The following is a 21,184-nucleotide window of genomic DNA, read 5'->3' on the forward strand; positions in this document are numbered from 1 at the left end:
CTTATGATGTTATATATATATATATATATATATATATATATATAACATCATATATATATATATATATATATATATATATATCGTCGGCTGTTATGTATTCTGCGACCCGGCCTGTTCTCAACGGTGACGTGACCGATGACCCTCCGTAGCCGGTCATGCTGCGTGTCTGCTGACCCCGAGCCGCTGGAGGCCATCTGCTCGGCGCCGGCGCCGGCCCCGGCCACGCCGTCGCGGCCGAAGCGGCCGGCGCGGCCCGAGCCCAGCTTCTCCGGCCTCAACAGCTTGTCAGCGGCCCCGGCCCGCGGGGCGCTGCTGCACGCGGGCCCCCGTGACTCCATCATGTCCACGGACATCACGCTGCAGACGGTGCTGAACCACATCGCCTACATCAACCACCCGGCCACCGTCAAGATGTCGCCCAAGTACCAGGTAGGCAGGCGCCGAGCGACTCCCAGCCAGGTCGGAGTCACCTGTCGAGCGCGGATGCAGTTCTGGAGAAAGCTGTGGATACCCGAACCCAGGCTTCGACAATGGCTCTTATCTATATGAGCCAATGATGATTCCTATCTTTGTAAGTGAATGGAGTGGACTTGTGCAAATGACTTGTCTGGAAATAGGAATTTTTGCATTGACAACGTTCTCTGCACAGAGGATGAAACCGAAGTGTCTTGAATATATAGGTCACGTCTTTCAAAAACATTGATGTCCTAGGATGCAAGGTAATTCATTAGAACATTGTGGACGTGAGTTTTTTATTTATCGATTGAAGTAGCCTACATTCAAGATTCTCCCCGATGGAATGGAATGTACCTGAGCCTATTCTCGCTTTCGGCCAGCATTTTAAGGATATATATATATATATATATATATATGTATATATATATATATCTATATCTATATATGCATATTATATATATAGATAGATGTATATATACATATATATATATGTATATATATATATATATATATATATATATATATATATATATATATATATATATATCAACACGTGCGCAGCGCTGCCGTTTGTCAGAATCAGAGCAATCCATCTGCCCTTTGAGTCAAAGTCGTCTCTACCTGGCCGAGCGGGTCAGGAACAAGTCTGCAGCTGAAGGCGCCGTTGGCGCCGTGGCACGCTGCCGGTCAAAGCTGATCGCGCCCGACACGCGGTGCACAGGTCGACGGAATCGTCGCACGGCGTCCGCGGCGGGGATCGATCCTCCCGATTCCATTCCTCCCTCTCGCGGGGGTGCGGACAGACTGGGTGGCGGCGATAGTCAGCATTGGTGTCACTCTGGTCAAGCAATATTGGGGTCGTCGTTCAACTCCGCTTGATTTTCGTGATATGTAAACGAGGTGGATTTACATTCAGAGACGGTCTGATATGCAGACGACGTGGATTTATATTCAGAGTTGGTCTCATTTGGAGACGACCTAAATTCACATTTATCGATGACCTGACTTGCAGACGGGGTAAATTTACATTCACAGGCCGTCTAGTTTGTATATAGTGCAGGTGTCTGCACTCTTCGGCTTGTTTCATGTCCGTGTCTGAACTTCTTGCTGAGGTCTGACATCAGTCAACAAAACACCCAAAATTGACGGATCTGCACTGCACGCCCGGGTTCGCGTGACCTATTGCACAGTCGACCCAAACGCTCGCGACTGTGACGATCCGTTCTATTAATCGGCGTGTGGTGTTGGTTTTGTGTCTCTGCGGATCCGGGTCAGCCAGATTTACCGTAGAGGGTAAATCTTGTTGCATCATAAACAATAATCTTAATTTTGCTTTTAAACTTTTTGTGACTTTGATTTCCCGGGAAATAAAAGGGACAATTTTGATCATTGTCATGCTGTTTTTTGTGCTTGCGAATTTAAGCTTTGCTGTTTGCGAAATATATTTTCCCCTTTTCCAACTGTAATTTGTATATTAGTTGGCTCTGTCAAGTCCGTAATTTAGTTACCATTGTCGGAAGAGCGTGGATTGTCAAACAGCTTAAACGCAGATGCGATACAAATTACACGACACAGTCTTCAAAAAGCTGTGTTGTTTAAAGAGCTGTGTTTTATTACTGAAAGACACGTGAAGCTGCGGTCGGTGCTTTCGAGACTGGACTGTCTGTTGCCAGCTTCTGCAAGCTAGTACAAACTATAGAAAGCGTACAAACCGTGGCGGCGGGGCAGGACCAGTCGGGACCGGTCAACATATGATTTGTTGCAGTATTCGATAAGCACTCTGACGGCTCGGACGGAGAGGGCCGCTCTTCACGCCGACGTCATCCCTTGTAACCTTGTTACCAAACGCGTGTATGCACATAACAGGTACCCCTATCAGTCAAAAGCATGTAGTTGCAAAATCATCGCTGGATAATGAAGGATCAGTAATAAGGCTTCTTCAGCATTTTGTTGAGGTGTATCTTTACCCATTAGGATATGCGCAAGCCCTCGTGTGCATTTGCAGATCTTGGATTCTTCATAGATTACAAGCGTGTTTTATGATACGCACAATTTCAAGTTACGTATACCGGCTACCAGTCATATCAAGTTCATTGTGTGCCGAGTCAAAGTTCTGCAAGAACAATGAAGGCTGTGATTTCTACTATCGCTGGAGCCAGCCTTGCTTTAGATAAAAGCGCCACCTTCGCTGTGAACGTTTGGGTTTTGTCGGTCTGTCCGGGCCGAGTCGCTGCATGCCAACGTTGACACTGCAGATGGGCAGTGTCGGATTCGATGAAGCAATAGAGACAGACGCAGGTCTTTATTGCTAGGGGCTCTACAGAGGGGTTTACCGCTGGCTCCGCCTCGCTTTCCTTAAAGGGAGCGTTCTACATTTGTATGGGGTTTTGGATTGAAATAGCCATCTGAAAGATCAGTCAGTGCAGCGCACAGCCCTGTCCTTCCAATGTCTGAGCTATACGGCCGCGAATGTGTGCAGACTATTTTGGAGAGACTATTTCAAGGTCACCCAGGCATTCATGGTGCCATAACAACGTCATTCAAATTCTGTCATTCCATTCGCCATGCGTCATTGTTTGACTGTGTCATCATTCCTTACACAACATTGATTGAGAGCCAATTGACGGCCTGAAAATGCTGCTCACGAACGCCAGATATGAACGACTGGACAATTACGTTTTACTTGGCCTTGGTCACCGCATGGCCAACGAAATGTTAGAATTTGAATGGCGTTTTTATGGCGTCATGGATTCCTGGGTGACCTTAAAATAGTCTCCCCGAAAAAGTGCACATTTTCGCGGGTGTATAGCTCAGAAACTAGCGCCATGCGAAGGACAGAGCTGTAAACTGCACCAAATGATCTTGATGATGGCAAAAGATGGCACTTTTAGTTAAAAACCTCATACAAATAGGGAACACTACCCTTTAACTTATGGACGCGTTACGGCCGTTGCAAAAACGTAGGGACTTGGCGGGCTTTACCGATGGAGGCATCATTTTCTAGGTTGTCCTATGACTTCAGTCATGTAAAGTTGCTGACACTTTTGAAGTCTGCCGCTGTCTTAGCCGCAGGCCAGGGTAGAGAGTATGGTCCTGCACCGCCATGTGCCCTACAAACCTGACGGCAGGCCTGATTAGATAGTGGAGGCCATGTTTGTCGCACTAAATCATGGATTCGCAACCGTGAGTGATTTCGCTGTGCAGCGGACGTCGGACGAGATTGTCACTGATATCAATGCACTATGTCAGTGGGTTTTGGCTATGATGGCTTCCGGGCCAGAAAACACTCCATTTGTCCGCCCGCATGAGCTGCACCATCGACAGCATTCCAGCATTTAAGCGACCTTTGTCTTGATAGGTGAATGATTCGGCCTATCTATACTTGGCTGTGATCTGTGAAATTCCTCAAATGACTGCTAAAAACAGAACAGGAACTGGTCCTCTCCGCGTTCAAATAAAGATGAAAAAGCTAATCCACAAAGTCTAAATTTATCCTGATAGTCCTGCTCACAGGAGTGTTTTCTACACACGTCGGACGCGCGTCAAGACCAGGTGACATCAGAAGGAAAAGTATGATATTTGTACCTATTCCAGGATGCTGAAATTGGGATCCAAGACGGCTCGCTCATCACAGCATAAGTCACACCTGACGCACAAATGTTCGAGTATCCACTTCCGCTAATCGTCTGCAAATACGTCAAAAATCTGTTGCATTTAGGGCATTCAAACAGAGAGCACCTCGTCTAAAAGAATGCTCTGCGTAATCAGATGGGAGATGGGAGAAGAAGGCATGTCATGGGTGCAGATGCGATAGCTGTCGGAAAACAATGAAGCATTCTACGAAAGTGTGACGTGGGCATATACGCAGTTTAGAGCACGAGGACGTACGACGTGCGAAAAAACGCCCATTTGAACTGTACGCACCATATAGGACATTTTGTAACAATGTAGTGCATGCGCCATCTCTTGTACCGCGTTTTGCGCTAAGTATCTTGCCTTTGTAGTCGTTCATCAGGGGCTTGTTAACATGTTAAGTGTGTATGTGGGAAGGGGATCACCTGCATCCCGCCGGATCCCCCCCCCCCACACTGACCAGATTCCCTCCCTACTCGCAGCTGGTCTAGGCCCTTTCGAGCCCCGTTTGAGGTCCGTCATTCATCGCTGCCAATTCGCTTTACCTGTCTTGTCGCTTTTCACTTGAACGCAAGAATAAAGACCGCCACCATATTTCTTAAAAAGGCTTTGTCTGTAATGAGCATCAAACACGGCATCAACCGAGCGGCAACAAAGAAGCTGGAGCATGTCATGGTCCCAGTTTTGATTCATGTTGTAGGCTTTCTAATGTTATTGATCGGAAGCTGCCTCTTTTAATTTTCGGTAGTTCTATTTGTATTATTTTGCTGTTCCGCGGTGTATCACGCCGTAGCAGCTCTTTTGTATAGGTTTCACGGGAATTAAAAAATTTAGACTGCCTAAAATATTCCAATTTGCTGCATAGCCTTACATTCCGTTTGGCAGAGCATGACCAGCGCCACTCACGCCCGAGATGTCCGGAGCCCCTCAACCGTTTTAGCGAAGTGTAAGGCAGCAGTTACGCTTCGTTCCGAATCAGGCACACCTGTCGCGTGTCCCATCGTCCCGATCCGTAAGCTTCACCATTCACTTCTCCAAAACCCATGGAACCTTGACGCACGATTCGTGAAATCATCGCCGGCAATTTCCACGCCCACGCGGCCTCGGGACCGGGCGACTCGTCGCCGCGTCAGCCTGCAGCGGGCGCTGATGGTGCGCGGCGGACCCGAGAGCTGAGGGGTTGGCGCGGCGCGCTGCCGTACCGCGTGCAACCTGAAGGCTGCGTCCGCCCTGGAGAGCGGAGCTCTGACAGATGGTAACCTCCGGCGCCGTCCGAGACACCGCCAGCAGGCGTATGTGCGCCAGGAATGGTGGCTGTGTTATCGGAGATCACGGATTATCTGACACGCTTTCAGCTGAAGGCTGACCAGCCGACTCAGACATGCTGACGAGCCAGCAGCTGGTACTGGGTCGCATTAACAAGCGGGAAGGAAGTTGTGTTTTATTCTTTGAAGCATTTTACAGCTATTTTTGTTGCAGACTTAGGCATGAATTCCTTATATGTATATATATATATATATATATATATATATATATATATATATATATATATATATATATATATATATATATATATATATATATATATATATATATACATGTATGCATATATATGCATATGCATATGCATATGTATATGTATGTATATGTATACGGTGCATCTCAGCAGAATACTTTCCTTCATGCACGTTTGATTAAAAACGGGCATTCATACCGCATATTAACAAGCTTTTTGATGCATTGTTCGACGTTCCGGGCCTCTGACTTAGCCGGATCGCTAAGATCAAAAATTGTTTGTGTAAAATCACTCATATATTCGTCCAAATCTGTATATTTTTAAAGTCGCGAGACATTATTTCATCGTCGAAGAAACATGAATGACACAAGTAATTTTTTTTAGTGTTTAAGGATGAAATGTGCATCGCTATCTTAACAACACATACACACACACACACACACACACACACACACACACACACACACACACACACACACACACACACACACACACATATGTATGTATATATATATATATATATATATATATATATATATATATGCGTGTGTGTGCGTGTGTGCGTGCGTGCGTGCGTACGTGCGTGCGTGCGTGTGTGCTTGATATGACGTAACATGCCACACAAGACGTGAGGAAACGTTACATAATTGCGAAAATATGAAAACCTGATTAATATTAATAGCATACGCGGGACCCCAAGTGCCAGTGCATGACGCGTGACACCACAAACTCGCTCTATATCGATTTTATCGTGTGGTCGATGCAGCAATTAGTTCCGAACGTTCCGTTACCCGATGACAACGTACTGATTTGCGAGACGTTTATGCGATTTGGCTCATACATGCCAGATGGACTTGTCATCAGTATAAGGGATGAGACCGGAGATATATTGCAAACAAATTCACAAAAAGCAACGCTTAGCATGACACGCTCAAAAAGGTCCTTGTTTAAGTCAAATTGGACACACTTCAACGTTACCATCCCACTGGCTATGAACACGGAACAGTCCGCCAGTGGTGTGCTGTCTTATCTACCATGATCACGACTATGGTAGATCTTGAGAGCGACTAAGAACTCCGACATCCGTGTCTCCAACAGCGACGTGCTGTGTCGACAACGATTTAGAGTTTGCCGTCCGTATCTCCGACAGGTGCGGCGGATCCTGAAGGTGACGTACGCCACGGCGTTGCTGGGTGCCCTGCTGTCTGCCTCGTATCTGGCCGTGCTGTATGGTGGTCTTCGGCCGCGTTCGCTGGCCTGGCTCCTGCTGCAGACAACGGCACGTACCGCCGAGTTTCTCATGGGCTGCTGCATCGCCAACATCACCAAGCAGCCGGTGCAGCGGACTGGCAACAAGCTGCGGCAGTACCACTGAGGCGCCCTGACTGGGGCATGACGCTCAGGCGGCGGCGCTGAGGGTCTGGCGCGGCGGCCGCGGACGGCGGCGCGACCTCAGCCGCTCAGGCGGCCGCACTGAGGGTCTGGCGCGGCGGCCGCGGAGGGCGGCGCGACCTCAGCCGCTCAGGCGGCCGCACTGAGGGTCTGGCGCGGCGGCCGCGGAGGGCGGCGCGACCTCAGCCGCTCGGGCGGCCGCGCTGAGGGTCTGGCGCGGCGGCCGCGGAGGGCGGCGCGACCTCAGCCGCTCAGGTGACGGCGCTGAGTGTCTGGCGCGGCGGCCGCGGAGGGCGGCGCGACCTCAGCCGCTCAGGTGACGGCGCTGAGTGTCTGGCGCGGCGGCCGCGGAGGGCGGCGCGACCTCAGCTGCTCTCAGAAGCGGCGGTGAGGCGAATCTGGGGCGACTGACAGGCGCACGGCTGTGGCCGCCGACTGTGGAGGCGGGCTGAACTCCCGTGACTGTGGCGGCGCGACTGCAGCCAGCTCCGGGTGCCACCGGCGCTGTCAAGTAAGGCCGAGTGGCCACCCAGGTTGGCACCTCCCACCAGCAGACTTGGGAACAGCGCGGAGATCTGACTCGACTTAGAATTGCATCGTTCGCGGTGCGCCGGCGCAGACACGGCACATGGAGCACCCGTCCCAGGCGTGTCCCGCCGGCCGGGGCATGTTATCATGTGCGATCTTCCCGTCAATCTGTTGTGGCTCAACGTGCTCGTGCGAGCGTGGTCTGGGGCGCGCTTTCGGCGATGCGCTCCGGGCTGTCACGTTCCGCATCGCGAGCTCGAACGCGTGGGTGCCAGGAACGCGTTCTCTCTGTTCTGGATGTGATATCACGTGCGCTTGCCACACGAGCGATGGCCATTGTGTGTTTGCGGCGAAGAGAAGGCGTGTTTACGCCCGTTGGACCGTAAACTCTGGCAACCCTCCATGTATAAATGACCCGCTACATCAGCATGACCTATTTGAGACTGAGCGCTGTACGTGCACAATTTTTTTAGCTAGCACTGTCAACTCTCAAGGGCTGCTAGGACGTTCACAGGAAAGCTCGATGTTCCCGACGAGCTGGCGCGCAAGGATTTCTACTGTTTGTAAATGTTCGAACATCTACCGCGAATGAGTTTGACTTGTGTTGCAGAAGGAAAATTGCTAGACTTATAAGAAGTGAGATGGCCCCCACAACAGGAGTTTGTCATCGTGAGCTCTCGACTGTCATGCTGGAAGCACTCTGAAGTTTTGGGAACCAACACATATTACAGAAATGGTTTTGGGAAACAATGCCAAATTGTATTTACAAACCACATTCTGGAGGCTGCAGCAAAGAACCGCGTTGCACGTCCGCTCTTGTTACCTCTTACGTCTGTTGGCTAATTCACTTGAAGGGTCTTGCAAGCGTGCAGTGCGAACATGCGCAGGCTTGTAGTTTACAACTGGCGGCATGCTTGACGCTTTAGACACCGCGAAAGGGCCCACATCAACTCAGCGAGCACCAACTGAAGACACGCGGGACAGCGGACCAAGACCGAGCACCTACTCGCACCGACATCTTGTGCTGGTATCGGTCCGTGGGACAAAATGGTCTGAATGAGCACAGCATTCCGCAGCGCAACATAACTGCATTTTTCCGTAGGCGAGCGACTGCATAAAGTAGGCACTGGCCGGTGTCCACGTCTTGGAAGTGCGCTTGCTTAGGCCCTGCGGAGTGTTAAAAGCCTGGGGTCTCGATGAAGGGGCCAGCCGTAGTTTTGACCGCTTCGCCCAAGGCCTCACCCCTGCTGTCGACACTACAGCGGCCTGAGTCACTGCCAACTGGAAGAGCGCGATCCGCAGGGCCGCGCGCTCCCTAACTGGAGCTGTGAGCTGTACGACTGCACTTCGGATGTCGGCTCCTGCGTCCTCGGTAAGATAAACGGAAAATCGCAAGCATAAGCATGGCCATGGCTTCATCGGAGCAATTTTACGAGCGGGCAAAGGTCTAACACCCATTCGTAAGCGAAGCTCTAGTTTTGAATGGAGATGCAATTTTACGTCGGTGAATGTGAGGGGAAAATCGTTGCTAAGCATGATGCCTTGCAAGGCGTCCCTGTTCCAGTCTGGGTCTGTCGTCAAATGGCCGAGAAAGACGAGCAAGGTATGCGCGGCTGCTGGGACGCGGACCCACATCCTTATTGGTTTTCTACGCTCTGCCAACTGATACACAGGAATGGTAAAATATGAACTCACTTAACACTTCCCCAATCTTTTAGCGAGTAAGAGGTTGAAATGCTCCGCAAACTAGGGTACTTCGCGGATTGACTTTTCAGGATCCCGTCCAGTCCGGTTAGCCCAGATCCAATCCACCCACCAATTCGCTTTTCTTAGATTTATTTATCCAATCCGGTGTAGTCTGACGTACCAAACAAATAACTAAATGAATCCTTGCCAAGCCGCTTCCGCATTAAGGACTTTTTGGAACGGAAAAAGCAAGTTTGGTCCATCTGAGTATCTTGAATTTAAGGTCTTTTTTTGAAATTTTCATCGGAAAAATGTGCAGAAGTTGTCATAAGCCATGCAGTGCTAAGGCACCCAGCATAGCTTGTTAGGTATTGCGGAATAAACAACGTTCGTCATATTATTAATATTACAATTATTTCGATCATCATCCACAAATACCGTCACATCACGAAGGCCAAAATATCTTCAGGCTCCAATAATCGAAAGGCATGAGCACATTACCTATCATTTTCAGACTCCAGGTTAGGTACGACATACCTGAACATGCCGCTCGACGGTTTCAACGGCACCCAGCTCAAAAGCACAGGACGTCGCTCATCTGGTGCGCTTTCTGAATAACTAAAACGACCACCTCACCTGACATATGATACTCCAGGTGCGTATCCAATCTCGAACACACCAACTGACGAAACAACCTCAGCTGTGATCATTATGTATTGCTAGATGATCAGCTACGTCAAGATTTTCATCCACGCGCGCGACTGCCCGCTGGAAGTTGCTGTAGCACTCTTCTCTCCACGAAAATGAAACAGTTGCGTCATTGAGCCCTATTGCTAAATTGTCAGGTGCCACCAGCCCTCCTTTTTTGCCTCTGCTGGAAACAATACCCTAATTATTTTTGTTTGCAATTGTGCATCGCGCAGCTCCATGAAGTCGCATCTAAATAGCTGAAAAAATGTTCCCAGATACACTGACAAAGGTATGTTAATTACTATCATTCTTTGTTGCTTTTATAACGCTAAGATAGGTACCATCATAAATATCAGGGAGTCGATAGAATAGCAGCTGTTTACCAGCACGCAAAAGCCGCCGCCATTCGCCGCCGCCCGGCACAGCCTTCGAGCCGTCCGTGCGGGTTATCTGATGCGGCGGAGCGGGTTGGTATTTGGTGTTGGTGGCAAATACTTCCTTGTTGTGTGCCTTTCGTTGGATATCTTGCGTGCTGGCATGGTTTCTGCAAGCCACAGATATGCCCGGTTGGCCACGGGTCTGTGTTTTCGTGTTATTATTCTAAATGGTGATGGTGGTGACGGTGCCAGTCGGTGGCGGCAATCAGGCCGTGCCGTTCCCTAGTTTACGTATATTGTCGTGGCATTGACTTCGGTTTCAGTTCGAGACGGCAGAAAATCAAATAACACAAAGAAAATAAGATCCCTTGAAAATAAAATGGACAGAAATACAAACAACAATATAAAAACAAGAAAATAAAGAAAATGGACGAAAGGCGGTGGCTTTAAGGGGGGACGACAACTTCATGGGGTCCTTCGTTAACCCGGTGCCCCATGATTACCAGGACTGGCTGCGACCGTGCACGAACCGATGCTTCAGCCATGCGTACGCACCCACTGTTAGCTGCGCTCAGATTTATGCTCATTTGAGTCATGGGGCTAATCTCATTACCCACACATTTCTTGAGCTGAATTGTCAACCGATAATTTCTGACAACAAATTACAACAACAAATTCATACCATACGAGTGGTATGGCTCAAATTAAAATGGCAACATGATGAAACAAGGCACACCCTGCACAAACTAACCACTGCAGTGTTTAAAAAAACAGCACAAAGCATTCGTTTAAGCTTTTTGCTAAATCAGCGCGAAGTTTGCAATTGTAATTTCCATACAGCAAACAAAACATTGTTGAGCCTGAACTACATTTTGCCAACTCTCAACTAGAAACCAGGGGATACTACAGGGTTCAGGCATCCTCATTCCTATATCTTACGCTTGAAACCGTGAAAAGTTGTATGCTATCTATTAAATCCAAGGGATGGTCATATTTTTCATTGCCAGTTGTCACAACAATCAACCAATCACAATGAATCACAAAACAAACACAGAACTGGCCTCACCTTCATCACCACTTAAACGGCTATAAGTTTTTGTTTGCTACTGCTATTAGTTTTTTATCGATGTGATGAATCCATTGGAATCAACTGAGACAAAGTTTCTCCTTGGCACATAAATAAATGACAGTCTTTCAGGTCTGACGCGCCGCACCAATGTTGATATTGGCGAGGCCAGAGCGGTTTTCCTTCGCTAGGCCAAGGCTATGTAGTAAGGTATGGTCATCCGGAGATTTTCCGACACTTTCCCTTCGCTATTACCGTGACGTCACAAAGTCGCAGCCTGGCATCACCTCTCCGCCTGCATTATCTTCGCGTCTGCTACACTGGTGCACCTACTAACAACTGCATCTGGTGATGGCTAAAGGGTGCTTGAAGAAGTTTTATCAGGAAATATGAAAGGGATATTTTTTGCCACACTGGGTGCATAACAGCTAGCGTAGGCCTAGGAACCGAGAGCCTGTGTGCCGTGCCACTCCCACTTGCTGAGGATACCAAACATTTAATCTATGGCGATGTATTGAATTTGGCCAGCCTACAGCTGTTTAAATGCAGGCTGGCGAGCCAGCCCGAGGTCCAGCCACTGCCAAAGGGGGAACTGACCGGCACCAGGATCATCATCCGAACTGTCGCGCTTAACCTCAGCACTATATATAATGACGCGCCGGGCTGCGCTGGTGTGTTATGGAGGCAGTTTGAGACGACGGAAGTGGTGTGCTACCTAGTAGAAAATAGGACATTGTGGACATTGCACATTGCATCGACTATGACACGAAGCCTCTGAAGGTCGTGGCGCGCGGCGCTAATCAAGAAAATATCCGTTACGCCATGCAATCAGTTCATCGAACACACGTATGACTCATAATTCACTGTATTTTACTAAAACGATTATTGCGCCCAGCATACACTTTATTGTGCACACTTGGACAGGACACAGAGCAAACAGGGAGAGGGGGGGGAGGGGCGGAGAACACAAGTATATATTTGCTGCTTATATATAGGGTTATGTGACATGATAACCAGTCTGAAACAACCAAAACGTTTATCTGCGTAGGAACCGTCTATGCCTCAAGCAGACACACAAGCATGCAAGACAAAGATGGCATGACGATGCTCACTTAAGGTCATCTACGTTTGTTCACATAAGCACAACCATGTTTACTTAACGCTGTCCATCTGATGTCGCACCTATTTGGCTGCGCGCCTGGCAGCAGCCCGCTCAGCCCCAGCCCGATTAAGCCATCCGAGGCGCTGTTGGCGAAGATGCGTGTTTTCACCAGCTACCGAGCAACCCGCTCGTCCAGTGCAGAACTTTCTCAGCAGGAGCTTTGTGAGCCGGTCGACGACACCAGTGTCTCAGTCTATGCCTCGGCCCATCACTAGCTGGAACACGATCTTGAAAGCCTCGACAACGCTCGTCCAGGTCGGCAACGGTACCATCACACCTTTTTGGCTAATCGCGTGTATCCACCTGTCTGGTACACAGCTGGATAGTGCCTCTCGGGTCGACAGTTCCATACTTGGATCGAACGCCCCCTGCTGGATGTTGACCTCGTCCATCTCGTCGCCGCGGCGGGGGCCATTTCCGGTCCTCTCGCCGTCACCGTTACATTATTACAGATTGATGTTCATGAGCCAAAGCACATTTCAAAGCCAAAGCACTCAACAAAAGAGAAAAGAAAATCAGTGACAAGAAATCAGACACCTACCAGAAACGAGGGCTGGCCTTTTAGCGCGCATCCCTTGACATTCGCAAAACGTATGCCATGGGCTTGTAAGGGAGCGCGTAATGTATGTTTGTCTTGGTTCATTTTATTCATTAGCTGACCCATGAATTGTATCGCATGGTTTTCATGTTATTAATGCATTTCATTTTTGCTGGGATATGAGCAGCACTTTCACATGGGAGCTCCCGGGGGCGAATGCCACGCTTTCCCATTATCAACTTGCCGTTCTTCCACACTTGCCGCATTTTGTATGCAATAATATGAGCGCATATCAATGATGATAGTAAACATTCGACTCTGACGCGAAAAAACAAGTGGAACGAGTTAACACAACGCTGTTTTACACATTGCAATAAATTCCGTGCGTCCGTGGTAAAATAAACCCACTTTTAGGAACAAACATAGACTTTCCTCTCTCGTCCAATGTCGAAATCCTTCACATAGTTATATAGAGTGAAATACAAGGGCATTACAAGGTTATGGCTGACCATGTGGCTACGTCACGGCAGCGCAAACATGACCCCGGTGTTACGGATCGACTGCGGTGCCATTGTCTTGAACCCTTGGTGAGCAATTGCTTGATGAAATTAAGTCCGACCCTTTGCACCGGATTTTTCGGCATTATTTATTATACTTATTTCTAATAATATTTATTTAGCTTTATTTCAGCATTATCATATCGTCTAGCCAGTATCTCCTGGTATTTTGATGATTGCTTACTCAACAACAGCACTTTGAGCTCATAACACAATTATTTATCCAGTTCCGAACAGAAGCCCAGTCGGCAGCGAGTGGGCTTCTTGTCGCTCCATGGGCAGCTTGCATCCCCCCTGGTCATATTGAGGACTCCGACATGGCATCAGTCCGCTGCATGTTCAACGTCGGATGGGGTGCAGGCGCCTTACAGTTATGGATTTCAATTACCAGCTGAACGCGGTGCTACAAATGTCTGCCTACATGAAGCCAAAAATGAGTTGTGAGGTCCAAATTGAAAACAAGAAGACAAAGTAGGCTGATAGTTATAGGCCGCATGCGTCTCGCAATGTTTTAAGCAAGAAGCACTCTGGTCTCCTTAAGCTGTTGGCTGTGTGCATAGTCTTCTCATCCGGTCTGCCCAGCTACAAGCATTCTGCTGGTATAGCCAGCGATATCGTACCCATTTCCCCGGTACGGCGCCTTTTGTCAAAGGGTCATTGTCGACCATAAGCGTAGGAAGGTTTCAAAAAGTGGGGGAGGGGCCAGACTCAGGGTACACTTCAGGAACTTTTGCAGGGAGGCAAGCCCATTGCCCGGGGGGGGGGGGGGGGGGAGAAAGAGACGGAGGCTCTTGTCCGCTCTTTATTCACATGGCAGATTTTGGAAATAATTATTTGAGCCCTACTTCCGTCCGCCGTCGGCGGCCACTGCCCTGGTCCGGCCGTCCCACGCATGACAACCAAAAGCTATCGCTAGAATATTTCATGGCATAGGCAAAGTCATGGGTGCCCTCAAGGAACAGGTTGAGTTGGGCATCTACAGATTTTGAGACGTGGGCATATGTACTGGTAGAGCTAATCGTTTACGAAATGTTGGGTAGATATCCCAAAGGATATTCCACAGTAACAAAGCCTGCATGTCTGCTAGTCATAGCTTAGTTTCATTCACACCTCGTTTCCAGTTAAAACTCAGAAGGACAAACTGAGATCTACGGTTTTCTTAAACCTCACCCTGATCCGTCGTTTTTATAACGCAGACTGATAAGGATGTCAAATATTGCACTTGGCATTTGCCTTTTAATTGATGAGCTTGTCCTCCCTCACAGCAAGGCCTCAGCCTCACAGTTGCTTTCTGACAGCAAGGCCTATCCTGGCCCCTGGTGCAACCTAAAATAAAAAATCAAAACATCGTTTGGAAAAAAGTATACCAAGATATTTACCAAAATACTGTCTGATGCACGCCACAGAACACCATCGACGCCCACATACAGTAGAGAAGTGTTGACACCGATGTACACCGGCAACAGTAAAATCAAATCGGACGGGACTTCAAACACTAAAAACTTGCATGACAAGATCAGCCGTAAGCATGATCAACGGCACACTGAGAATCTCGTCGATGTTATGCAGGATAAAGTTTTCACCCAGTGCATAAACAGAAAACTGCGCAGCATCAGCCAAACATGACATCCTCACAGGACGTGGTAGATTCAGGTGATGCGTCTCCAAAAAAGCAGCATAGGTTCTCAAGTTTCTTCATAACTATCGGCAGAACAAAGTATCTATCCGCATGGACATGGTAGGAAATTGGCAGAAAAATGATAAGACCACAGCATGCTTAATATGCAGTTGGTTACTATTAACTTCTGCAATCTGTCCCTGGGGGTATAGGAGTGCGTTCTCAATCCCACTTACAGAAGCATCCCCTGGAGCGGAAAATCTTCCCAGACTGGTTGACTTTACTTCGACCACCTAGCCTTCACGGAGTCATCAATCAGCGCATCGCCCCTTCCAATACCTCACCGCTCCGGACTGCTCGCCGACAAGCGATGCCGGAAACTGACTGATAATTTTAGCACGCACTTCCAACCAAGGAATGTGGCTAGATGGTGGCTTTCTAAGGAGCTCTTAACCGGCATGTGTGCTCTTTTCTTCACTGCATTCTTGCAAGGCCACCTGGAAGCAGCGATTGACAGTTAAGGCTAGGTGAGGTTTGACAGAAAAATGCATTGCATTTAGCCTTTTCAGCCCTCACGCTGAGAGGCATGTTGTCTTCCTGGCATGAGCATGTCTTCTGCATGAGCATGAGCATGTCTTCCTGGCATGAGTGCATGAGCCACGTTGTATGACATACACATGCATAATCACATTCCGCGTTGATGGCGATGACGCTATGCACTATGCAGGCATTTCCGATGTGTGTTCTGGTGTTTGATGCTCGACACAAACGCAGCTGCGTATTGTTCAGCGCTGTGAGACGATTGTCCAAACTAGCAAAAAGCTCTTTCTGAAGTGCAAGCGCCGAATAAATCGTGAGTCCTGCGCTTTGGTGCAGTCCGACTCGTCGGTCGGGGTCGGGCCGCCGCGTTCTCCCCTTAACCACCACATGAGGGAGGGCGCCTCCTGTGCACGGCGTGTCGCGGAGTGCGCCACGGTCCGGCCGGGGCGGCGTCCCCCCCGTCTGCATACCACCGACGCCGACCCCATAGAATCGAGGTTATTTCTGGCGTGGGAGGGAAGCCTCCTCGGTCATCCTCAACCACCCGGAGAGTGAAAGACATGCCTGAGCTTTGTCAGCTGCGCATTCTAAAACCATTATCACAAATTAAATGACATGAAAATGTTGCAATAATCATACATCCAAGTACCCAACTAATATTTCAGCCTTTTGCAAGCTATGAGTTCGAATAAAAAGAGAGCAGTAATACAAAACGTGGTAAAATTACCAGCTGAACGCGGTGCTGCAAATGCATGCCTACATGCAGCTAAAAATAATTTATGAGGTTGAAAGCCGGACAAGAAAACAAAGTACACTGATAGCTGTAGGCCGCATGCGTCTCGCAATGTTTTAAGCAAGAAGCACTCTGGTCTCCTGAAGCTGTTGGCTGCGTGCATAGTTTTCTTATGCGGTATGCTCAGTTAAAAGCATTCTGCTTGCATAGCCAGCAATATCGCACCCAATGCCCCTGCGCGGCGCCTTTTGTCAAAGGGTCATTGTCGACCATAAGCGTAAGAATGTTTCAAAAAGTGGGGGAGGGGACAGGCTCAGGGTGCACTTCAGGAACTTTTCTTGGAAGCAAGCCCGGTGCCCGGGGGGGGGGGGGGGGAGAGGAGGAAGAGATGGAGACTGCTGTCCGTTCTTTATTCACATGATAGATTTTGGAAATAATTATTTGACCCCTGCTTCCGTGCGCCGTCGGTGGCCACTGCCCTGGTCCGGCCGTCCCAAGCATGACTGAGCGTGCACTGATCGCATGGTTGCTTTGCTACACGTTTATGGATCAGCATTGCTACTGATTGGCGTGTAAAATATAAATTGGACATCTGCTGCAGTGCGTTTCCCGAGCTACCTTCCCTTACATCACACCACCGCAAAAAAGCAGCTTTCGGGAAATTGCTTGTCTTAGACATAAAGTGGTCCAACGACACTCGATTGCCCCTCATTCAACGGAGCTGATTTGACCTGTTTTTATTTGTAGGCAGGGGAGTAGCCAAAATCTTGCTTGGGGAGCACAGGGTTGATAAAAGCCTCCTGGTGGTCACCCCAAAAAAATAATCGTCGGATGTAGATTACTCGCGAAGAATGGGCACGGTTTTTCATTTATTGTTATTTCTTCCTTGTGACCAGAATAGAAACAGAGGGGAGAAACTACCACGAGGTCAAGCTTCTTTGCATTTTTAAGTGAATAAACTGCGGAATCAGACATTAAACGATTGCATGGAATAAATGACCAGCGCTCTTAAGTTACAAATAGTTCAGTGGACTTATTCTAAACCGATATCATACAGAAGGCTTGTCAGAATTTTTATTCTGGTTCTACAGACAGATTGATGGCCCTGCAAAGGTAGATTGTAAATCGCTGCCACCGGTCGCAGACCATGTCGGTCAATAATAAACAGCGAACGCCTTAAGCGATTCAAATCCACCGCGTCCGGGTGAGTGTAATGGAATGCAAACACTCCAACCAGGCGAGCCATCAGGACAACAAATTTTTGCCAATGGCAGTGTTAAGCCTTCTGATTACGAAAGTGCATGTTGTTGAAGAGAGTATGCTACCTTTTAGTACTCAGTTATTGGCAGATCAGACGCGTGCAATTTGAACAATAGTGCCAGTTTTCTCGAAATTCTTCTGAATATCTCCGAATTTCGATTTGAATTAGCCGTTCAGGGGTGGTGAAACCTGCTTACTTGGTGGATAAGGTCGGCAACAAAAAATCATTTATTCACGCGAGGCCTGTCGCCAAAAATGTTTTTCGACAGCAAATTTTGGTGACGACCGAAACGACAAAGTACAGCACGGTATGTAAAACATAATATTACGTATTCATACATAGATATTATGCCTCCATGGTAATAAATTTTGCCAAACAACACAAGCAAACGATTCTGTCAAGACTCCTTACCGTACTCTACAGCACCCTGATGGCTTTGCTAAGCTTCATTCCAACCTAGCGACAAAAATATCCTATGATTTGTAGTCGGCCAGCCGACTCGGCGATAGGTCGGCGACAAGTCAGTGCATTTCTTATGGCCCGGCCGGTCGGCCGGTTCGCTGATGGCTGTTCGCCGGTTTAGCAGCCGACTCTCAGTGTTCCAAACTTTTCAGCATAAAATACAGAAAAAAGATCTAGATTTGGGTATTTTTCTGGCCGCAAGGCCGTGTTTCAATTGTGATGCGACTGACATGAAGTGGACAGTGAATTTCGATGCACTGCAATTTTGCAAGTGGCATTCGCATTGCATATAATTTTGCTTTGTTATAAAGGAGGATATGTCCTAGCATTCAAAGTATGTTTAGAGTGTGATGCATTACTATGATAAGTGTCATGCACTCAATAGCCAAGGGAAATGACACATTCGACGTCAGCGACATGTAAAATTGCGTTCGGCAATTGCGTGTAAAATTCATCGGCGCATATTCGACTACTGCTCTAAGGCGAAGGCACCAAGGGCAATTGGGACGAAACCTGAGCAATCATGAGGTTAACAAGGTGGCTCCAGTGGCAACAAAGTGCCGCAAGTGGCAACAAAGTGGCAACAAAGTGCCGCAGGAGGCCAACAAAGTGGCTCCAGTCAAAAAGTATAGGATCTTCAGAGCAAGCAAAACACCCAAGACCAACGAGGTGGGTCCCTAAACGATTGGTAGTGTCCCGGCAGGCTGACACATGTTGTCCCAACCATAGCATAAGTCCCTTTGAGCAAAGGGGAATTACCCAAGACCATAAATTGATACCCTTGTGAGATCAAGAAAACTGAGTATTGAGTATAGTCAAGAGTATAACGGTGTGCGAAAACGTTGTTAACAGAAAGAGCCTCGATAGGAGTGAAGAGTCCTCTGCAAATGGGATAAAAAGGAAAGATCCTTTGAGGAAGGTAGAGCACCCCTGAACATCGAGTGTCTCGACGCCTTACCTTATAAGGACCCCAGCAACAGCACGAGGTCCTCCAAGTAAGTGGAAAGAACCGGAGACTAATATGACGGGCCCCTGAGCAATGGAGTGTGCCCTGGCATATGGGGCCCCAGAAAAACGTATAAAGCATTTCGGGCGAATGGGAAAAATCCATGGAGGAAAACCTGACCGATCAGGAGCACCCAGAAATGGAAGCAGATAGTGTCCCAACAGCAGCGTTGAGAAATGCGAAGAGATCAAAGGAAACATGGAAATCTCTTTAGCGATCAGATTGACCCGGCAAGTGGACATATAGGGCCCGGGCAGCAGCGTAACACCTCTGGACCGCGTAATGAGCCCCCCCCCCCCCAGCCTCCCCAAGCAACAGCTTTTCAATCAGGAAAGAATTAGTTTCGTCTGCTCACGAACTCTTTACTTTTGCTAGCAACTGTTCTTAGTCGTCTGTAGGTCCAAAGGCGTCCAATTTTGATGTGAGAGAACTGCGTCCTTTCGGCCGGTTATGGGTCCCTTCGGAGCCTTTAGGTCTTCCCGGCATGGACACGGGACATGGCCCGTGCCGCCACCCCCACCGGCCCGCTCGGGGCGCGTAGAGGGAGTCTCCTTGTCGCCGTTGCGTACGGCAGTTCGCCGTTGTGTGTGGAGTAGTCCAGCCGTGATGTGACTCCGAATACAAGTAACCAAGATCCAAAGTAGAGAGCCCCCGAATGATCGGGTGTGCCAGAGCAGGTTAACAGATAGGACTCCCTACAAGAGTGTAAGGCTGTCCATTCAAACGGGTAGTACCCAATACCCTAAGTGAATGTCCCCTCCAGCGATGGAATGTACCCGAGCAGGCTATCAAAAGGGGCCCGACAAGAGCGTAAGGCCTTCTTTTCAAATAAAAATTATTAAAACCCGGTGCGAAGGGCCCCGAAAGATGGAGGGTACCCGAACAGCTTATCATACGGCCCCAACAGGGGTGTAGGACCCTAAGTTCAAACGCCAAGACCCAATACACAGGGTCCCCGACCGATTCAGTGTAGCCGAGGAGGCAAATAGATGGGGACCCCGACAAGTGTGTAGGGCCCCATTCAAATAGCACGTGCCCACGGCCCAATGTAGAGGGCTCCAAACGACCGAATATGCCCGAGCAGGTTATCAGATAGGCCCCTCCGCAAGAGCGTAGGACCCCCCCCCCCCCCCCCCCCCCCATTCAGAAAAGAAGTACCCGACACCCAGTGCGGAGGGTCCTCGAACGACTGAGTGTGCCCAAGCAGGCCATCAGATGGGTCCCCAACAAGAGTTAAGGGTCCTAAGCAAGTGACAGAGAATTGGAAATACTCTAGACCAATGTAGAAGGCCCACGAGCATATCTCAAGGGTGTCTGTAGGTTGACCGAGGCTCACGTAAAAGGACATTGAACAGCCAAAAATACCCCGGCTCTAGATCACAGAGCCTTTCTGGCGAATGAAAAGAATCCGTGGAAAGGCCCATGATGGACAAGAGCGCCCAGGCACGATACCATGAAGGGCTCCAACAACAGTGCAGGTCCCTCCTAGCAAATACAAAGAAATGAAGAGCAACTTGGAATGCCTCTTAACCATCGAAATGATCCTGCAAGTGGGCGTATAGAGCCCCCGGAAACAGCATGGGGCTCTAGACAGTGAAATGGGGCTCGTCCAGAAAAAAGTCCAGAGATCCCCAGTTTTAATGCATTTTGTGTTTGAAGAAACTCCACCTGTTCGCCCGGCTATGGGCCTGCTAGGAGCCAATGAGCCCCTTCGGGGCCCAAGGTGGGGGGATCATGGTCCTATGACCCCCCTCTGGATCCGCCCCTGGGCACAAATTGCATTGCCATCTCCCCCTTTACTAAGAGTTTTACTTCATACAGCAGGTGGTTTTATGGTGGTGTGGTCCAACTCTCCTATGAGGTCAGTGGAAGTTGGTATTTGGTTGTCCCTGAGGATAATGTTGGCTATTTCATGATGATAGCACCCGCACTGCAACAGGAAAGCTCTGGAAGCCATTCATTC

At 48.7% G+C, this 21,184-nt stretch overlaps 1 protein-coding gene across 1 annotated transcript; it reads left to right on the plus strand.

The window, feature by feature from the left end:
• The first annotated feature begins 298 nt into the window (after positions 1-298).
• On the plus strand, positions 299-6,997 carry LOC119096609 (uncharacterized). Its single transcript, XM_037219510.1, has 2 exons — positions 299-429; positions 6,756-6,997. Exons 1-2 carry the CDS (start codon positions 340-342, stop codon positions 6,978-6,980), a joined length of 315 nt encoding a protein of 104 aa, XP_037075405.1. The 5' UTR covers positions 299-339; the 3' UTR covers positions 6,981-6,997.
• The last annotated feature ends 14,187 nt before the right edge of the window (positions 6,998-21,184 follow it).

The sequence above is a fragment of the Pollicipes pollicipes genome, unplaced genomic scaffold, assembly GCF_011947565.3.
Source record: "Pollicipes pollicipes isolate AB1234 unplaced genomic scaffold, Ppol_2.1 Scaffold_4295;HRSCAF=5057_pilon_pilon_pilon, whole genome shotgun sequence".
Classification (NCBI taxonomy): domain Eukaryota; kingdom Metazoa; phylum Arthropoda; class Thecostraca; order Pollicipedomorpha; family Pollicipedidae; genus Pollicipes; species Pollicipes pollicipes.

Excerpts from the sequence above, each read along its gene's own strand:
- LOC119096609 (XM_037219510.1), top strand. The coding sequence starts at position 340 with ATGTCCACGGACATCACGCTGCAGACGGTGCTGAACCACATCGCCTAC. Across the intron at positions 430-6,755 it reads AGATGTCGCCCAAGTACCAG|GTGCGGCGGATCCTGAAGGT; the intron begins GTAGGCAGGCGC and ends TATCTCCGACAG.